Source organism: Trachymyrmex septentrionalis, unplaced genomic scaffold (assembly GCF_001594115.1).
Source record: "Trachymyrmex septentrionalis isolate Tsep2-gDNA-1 unplaced genomic scaffold, Tsep1.0 scaffold44, whole genome shotgun sequence".
NCBI classification, from domain to species: Eukaryota; Metazoa; Arthropoda; class Insecta; order Hymenoptera; family Formicidae; genus Trachymyrmex; species Trachymyrmex septentrionalis.
This window is the reverse complement of record NW_017305611.1, coordinates 2,365,717-2,372,675: the sequence shown is the minus strand read 5'-3', so window position 1 is coordinate 2,372,675 and position 6,959 is coordinate 2,365,717. Positions and strand designations below refer to the sequence as shown.

At 35.1% G+C, this 6,959-nt stretch overlaps 1 protein-coding gene across 1 annotated transcript in view; it reads left to right on the top strand.

Moving 5' to 3' along the window:
- The window catches only part of LOC108751315 (protein timeless homolog), a 57,608-nt gene extending 51,228 nt beyond the window's left edge, over positions 1–6,380 (top strand). The window contains exons 7-14 of the mRNA XM_018491416.1: positions 297–396; positions 1,607–1,741; positions 3,825–4,049; positions 4,592–4,876; positions 4,936–5,037; positions 5,577–5,756; positions 5,939–6,031; positions 6,118–6,380. Coding sequence (XP_018346918.1) covers positions 297–396; positions 1,607–1,741; positions 3,825–4,049; positions 4,592–4,876; positions 4,936–5,037; positions 5,577–5,756; positions 5,939–6,031; positions 6,118–6,344 — 1,347 coding nt within the window. The 3' untranslated portion in view covers positions 6,345–6,380. The remainder of the gene's footprint in view (positions 1–296; positions 397–1,606; positions 1,742–3,824; positions 4,050–4,591; positions 4,877–4,935; positions 5,038–5,576; positions 5,757–5,938; positions 6,032–6,117) is intronic.
- The last annotated feature ends 579 nt before the right edge of the window (positions 6,381–6,959 follow it).

Genomic DNA, 6,959 nt, shown 5'->3' with positions numbered 1-6,959 from the left:
TAAATTAACACCTATATATATATATATATGCATATAAAGATACCGATATTTATCGAGCCTTTGCTGTAATTAATCGAGTATCCGGTTAATTACAGTATCAGAATATCGCCGAATCAATATTAAGTACAAAATTTACTTTACTGTATTTTGGTAACTTTCTCATTTTTAGAAAAGTTTAAGAATGATTGTGTTTAATGTTACGGAAATTTTCAGTGGATTTAAAATATTTTAATCTTTTTCCATTACGAACGACGTACGTAATCTAACCCATTTTCTTAAATCTCATAATTAATTAGGGCGTGCGAGCTGAGGTGCAAAAGAGATTACCTAAAGAGTGGTCTGAAGAAGAAATCGCCCAGCTTACAGAACTTTGGACACAGTTCAAAGATGATGATGGTAATTTTTTAAATTTATTTTCTTCGGGCTAATTTCTAATGATATTTCTTAATTTTTTTTTCTATTTTTTGAAAGTGTAAATTTTATCGGACAACTGACTTCAGAATGTTTTCTTCATTTATTCATATTTCCGTTAATTTTTATCATTAAAGTTAATTGCAATTATTAATCATCGGTAAATGGAACAAAGAATAAAGTTTACAACTCGACGGTAGTAATATAAATTTCTCGAGAACTTGGCAGCATATTGTAGTAATTGCCATTTATCGTAATTTATAATTTATCTGCAAATCATACGCGCCAAAAATGGCCTTAACCCAATTCCCGATATAAATTTCCGCAATCGAAATTCGCCGTAAATTTCAGCGTTAATTCTAACCGGTTATTCGCGTTCCGAAACTGTTGAAATATTTCGCGAATGCGAAATTCGTGCGAGAATTCGTTAACACTGGAACGATTCCTAGGATTTAATTAAGCTCCGAACATCGGACACGCTTGGCTGCTTGTAGTAATAATTTCGAATCCGCTGGGACGAACGAAGAATAATATCCTTCCTGACAGAGACATTTTCAGAGAAGTCTTGTAAAACTTGTTTCATTTTCATACGAATCCACCGCTCTCCATAACTTTTAATCTCCGAAGTCGCTTCCACGCCAAACGTAATTCTCAGATGTCCACAAAATGTCAAGGGCATTTTTTCTTCGCCTCCTCTTAAAAAATTTCCGTAAAGTGTTTTATATTCTGCCCCGTGTTCTTACTACGCGGTTGTTAACCTTAGAACTGCCAACCTCCCAACGGGCAGACAAAAATATTCACAAAATGTCATGTCGTAAAAGAGAGATAATTCTTTTTTAAATTGAATTTGTTCCATTACAAATCTTACGAACACGAATTTACGCTTAATATCAGAATCGCGTTTATAAAATACCTTATAATCTTTCGAGAAGTTAAATTAAGTATAAGTACTTAAAGAGCGACGTCCAATTGACTTATAAATACATTTCGTCGACGTGAAATAAAGTCCTCCCGTGTCCCTTCGTAAGCTCTAATTGATTTAACTTTAAATCCATTCAAAATCTCTGAGTCTCCGACAATCGTCTCGACTTTCCCTCACGGAAAGTCGCGCACGGTTCTCTTACGAAGAGAGCCTCCCCACTCGTTCAGCTTTCTGACGACGCCATAAAAATCGAAACTACTATGTCCTTGACAGATCCCGTGGATTTGATTTTCACCGATCTTAGAATAAAGCGACCGAAGCCGAAGATCAAGGAGAAGCTTCTGGAATTAGGATTGGCGCAGGATCGCAAGGAGTTGCGCAAAAAGCGATCCAGGAAAAGCAACCAGGGTGAGTATACCTATTCGTTCTTCTTCCCTCATCACGATCCGGTCTGGAGCATCTCTTGTTCCGGCCAATCCCATCCTATTCCATTCGCATCTGTCTTTCTTACTATCCTCCGATTCCGCGACTATTCCCATTCGATCAGTCTTCTAGTAACGCGATTGCCGGCGACTGCATAGAGCGACTCGCTTTCAACGGGGAAAGCGAAACGACGTGGCGAGAGAGAGAGAGAGAGAGAGAGAGAGAGAGAGAACGCGAAAGAGGAAGCGAGAAGGAGTAAAGATCAATTTGTACAGGATTCTTTTCGTTCTTCTATACCGATTTCTTACAGACTGGGGAGAGAAAAAACCTTTCGTCGATATTACCAGCGAAGACAAGTCCGCTCGTATGTTTGCGAGATTTGCTTCTGTTTTCCTTTTTTATTACTCGCAAGTGATACGTATATTAATTGTTTCACTTTTTATCCCGATTATGGAAATGAGAAAAAAAAATTGCGCAGATTAGGTTTAATTAATATTCCTTAAAAATCTTGATTATGACACAAAATGTTTCAGCTATGAATAGGGAATGTTAATTTATAAATTCAGGTATTTAATTATATAACAGATAGATGTTGTGTATAATTCCTAAAATCACGACATAAATTATTGTGTATTTTTATTAAATTATTACAATATTTAAATCCTTTTGTTTAACGGGTTATACTTACATCAATTGCGGATTTAGCACGATGGAAGTTATTATGGAATCGGAATGCGCGCTCCTAACCGAGAACTATTCTGGTGATCTAAATTTATCGAATTGCTAAACATTTATACCTATCATGTGGTATTCTGCAATCGTGTAACAATCAATCTTCAAAACATTCGCGTAGATTTATTTACAGTTGAAATAATAAACGCCACTTTTTTTACAATTTTTAATATTTTAGAATTCAGAGTATATTTTCTCTGTCAAAAACAGAAAATAGTTGCGGTAACAAATTATAAAGTATAACATAAAATTACAAATATTAAATCATAGTAAATATTTAATGTGTTATTTATTTTTATTTCAAAAATGTTAGATATAAGACTCGGGCATTATTCTATCTCTTTTTTTTTTTCACATGAACCCGATGTGCTTTTTTTCAAGCAAATTTGTTCCAATCCAATTTTTGTCAAATACTCGAAATAATATTTACGTTATTTCTGTTGCTTATATTTGAACGATATTATCACGGAATATCAATCTTGTTATTTAATATTGGCTGCGAATTCCAGCCGCACTTTCGCCGTTCTTGGACCAATATCACTCGCCTTAGCTTCCTATTATGGTGCTGGAAGGAATTTCATATTTATCATAGATATTGTTTTCCTCTCTCATGCCCCTTATTTGTATTCAATGCATTGAGATAGCTCATAGATATACTGCAGAGAGGATGAAGCATTGCCGAGAAGTTTTGGTTCACCGTATGTGTCTTTGAAATAACATTTTCCTTCAATGTCGTGTTTTGATGCAATCTCTCTAACCCAGATGGGACTATTCTGTATAGAAAATATGATTGTTTTTCGTAGGAAACAGAATAGGTACACTCAATTAATATTCTGAGTATATACAGATATGTCAAATCTGATAGTACATTCTCTCTGAAAAGAAACATCAAGCAACATGATATATTTTACGTGCGTACAATGTAGACAAGAGAATGCCGGAACATACATTATTCGGACTACAAAAATATATATTTCTTTTTCGATCAGTTAAAATTCTTGGGAAAATTAATATTTTAAAATTAACATTTTTTCTTCTTTTTTTTTTGTAAAAAGAGAACTGTACATAATATAAATGATATAGATTCAAAACAAATTTGGATCATACCAAATTATATTGCAGAGTTACACTTTCGTATAAGATCTATAGAAAGAGTTTAAATTTATACTTTCTTTAATTTTATACTTTCTTTAATGTCATGTTCGAGATTTATTTAATGTAACGTGAAATATCTTGCGTACATATATACGTGCGACATTGCACGACGCGCTTTACACACGCTGATGAACGCTCGCTCGAGAAAGGTTCACATCGTTTCCATGCATTGTGCGCAAAGGTAAATCGTCGTGGGAAACGCAAGCTGCCAGTAATTCTGACGGGAACGAAAGTTCAGCCACCGACGATGAAGACGGCGAAGAAACTCGAAAATCCTCGAAGCGCGGCGCGCCTCGACGGAGCGAGGAGCCGACGAAAAAGAAGCAACGGAACAGGCGGAAGCTACCGACGATCGTTTACACGGATGCACAATTATCCGGTCTCTTGAAGGACGTCATCGACAGGAGTAAGTATCGCTGCCCTCTCACGGTCTTCCTCTCTTCTGACGTGCATCCGCGTTTTTTGTGATTAATGAGACCGTACTTGTCGCAAGAGAACGGCGCGTGCAACGTATCCCTTGCTTTCTTCACGCAGGATAAATGTTTTCCTTGCCTTGAGAAAAGGGACAACGATGATTTGCAGAAGCCATTACGCGGAAAAAAAGAGATGACTCGTCGGAAAAACAGCTTCTCAAGTCACTGTTTGGAGTATGTCACGTTGCGAGCTTCGCGAATCCTACAATAAAAGAAGTTGTTTCTAGAGGAGATTTATCATTCTAATCCTGTTATGCAAATCTGCTCTGAATAATTTGTAAATAATATTATAATTTATAAAGTCCAAAAAAGAATGATAAAATATTGCATTTTTTTTTTAAGTATTATTCGATTAATCAACGTAAAGACTTAACAAATAATACTTAATTGACCATTATCGGTTAGCAAAATGAATTTATTAACGGAAAGAAAATAAATTAATTTGAAAAATCTCTCGTGGAAAAATTCGCATCAGACATGGAAGAGGCATTGGAATGGATCAAGGAATCCGTGCAAGACGTTCTGGACGATCGTGACGAAGAGAGCTCCGAGGGCATACCCTTGGTGCCACTGACAGATTGCTCGTTGGCCGCGATGGATTCACCGAGTTTTCAAAAGCTCCTTCGCGCCATGGGATTTGTGCCACCGGCTGATGGCCAGGAATCTTACTGGCGTATCCCAGCGAATATACTTACAACCACACTTCAAAAACGCTACAAGCTCATCGAAGACGCTTTAGTCGGCGAATTCATTGTTGAGGGTAAGTGGTTTAGCAAGTATGATGTTCGAATGACGATCATTTACCGAAGTATATTTTAGAAACGCGTAAAGATCATTCCGATATTGATGAAAAGATGGATGATGACAGTGAAGAAGATATTGATGTGTTCGAGCATGTTAAAAAGTTCTTTGCGCCCAGAGGTCAGTACTTTTTTGGTAACCTTATCGGAAAAATGTGTATCGTTATAGAAATTCTTCGCTAAAAAACTTTACACGTTATCATAAAATATTTTCTGAGCTGCCTGAAATACAATCAATTTATCATTGATGTTATTGATTTAAATTAAAATTTATGAGTTACTTCTTTATGTGAACTAATTCCAAAAGTTTTTTAAATTGAGATTTATCATGACAGCGCGTACATTTAATCCTGGAATGTTACTGGGGATGAATTCTACCTTAGTGCAAATTTAGTATAACTTTTTTCATTAAAATGTTGATAGCTTAACATAATATTTAATAAAAGTTTATTTTCTTTTATATTAAAATAGTGTTAGTTCAGATTCTACACTTTGCAACATATAGAATAAAATAAACAAATGTAAAAGGATTTCTAATTATGTGAGTGAATTTTTAGATGCAAAAAAATATTTAGGATTAAAATATAATACGATTTTTTGCTTTTATGTATATAATGTATGTAAAAGTCTATTTAAAAAAATATATTGAATCATTTTTAGAACCAAAACCGTCAACTTCCAAACAGTCGGAAGTATCCACTAAAATTCAATTATCACAGAAATCTAAAACATTAACATTAAACGAAGAAAGTGATGAAACAGAAGTTATAGAAAAAAACGATGAAGCAGAAATTATAGAAAAACATGACGAAGCGAAAGGTACAGTAAAAATAACTAATGGTACTTTATTATCATAATTTAACTATTCTAATAAACAAGGGACATAGAATTACATTTCCTCGCCCTCTGTTAATCGAGCTAGTAAACCACTGTTCCTTTACCATGAGTTTACCGACAAATAAATGTACCGGAATAAATTTTTAGACATTAATCATAATATTCACAATAATACAAAATTTTAGAAAACATAAGCAACGTGAGAAATCGAATAAGGATACTCGACGATTCCTCCGAATCGGAAATGGAAATTGAAAGAGATGTCGATGATCAGAACGGTCAGTATTGCTGATAAAAAATAGGAATCGATCGATTCTTTTATTATTGATCACGAATTAATCATAAATTTCCGTAAATTTTACAGACGACATAAAGAGAGACAGATCCGATTCTTTGTCTGATAAGGATAAACCTGCTACCAAGAAACGTCGACTAGTCGATAGTGACGAGGAGGAAGAGCCGCTAAGGAATAATTATACCGAGGCAAATGGCGCTCGCGTAACAATTAGCGATGATGAAGAATCATTACGCAATGTGCGATCTGAGCGGCCTGCATTATCTCGCATAATAATCAGCGACGAAGAAGATTAGGAGAATGCAATTATATATTCGTTATTTTAGATATTTAAAATATTTTTGTATATTTAAAATGTTATAATATATCACAACATATATTCTTTTTATTCAATTCCTTAACTGAAATAATAATTAAGACAAGAATTAAATTAAAACATATTTTATCGATTATATATTCTACTGTAATAAACATATTTTGCTAAGATTAAAAATTGCTGCGATAAAAAACCGAGACAAATATTCAGTTTTAAGAATGAAAATCATAATTAACATAATTATGCTATATATGTTGAGAACTAAATTTATTTTTAATTGAATTTTGAAAAAAATGTCACAGCTTTAACATTGTTAACTTCAGTTGGGAAGGTGAGGATCGAGAGATTTACAGGCACCGGCTTTATCCGCGAGCGCTCGTACTCGAGCGTACACTCTAGGCGTTGTAAGCTTCGTCAAGGTCCCACGTGTTCCTCATCGCGGTAAGCCCTTGTGAACAATTAGTGGCACCTAGCACACACTCCAGGGTGCCAAGAAAAACAGTTCCCGAAAGGCGTCCACATTTCGCCAAGGAACGACGAAGAGAACATGCGAGCGCGGTGGTGCCGGCTGGCGAAGGTGTCTTCAACGTTACCG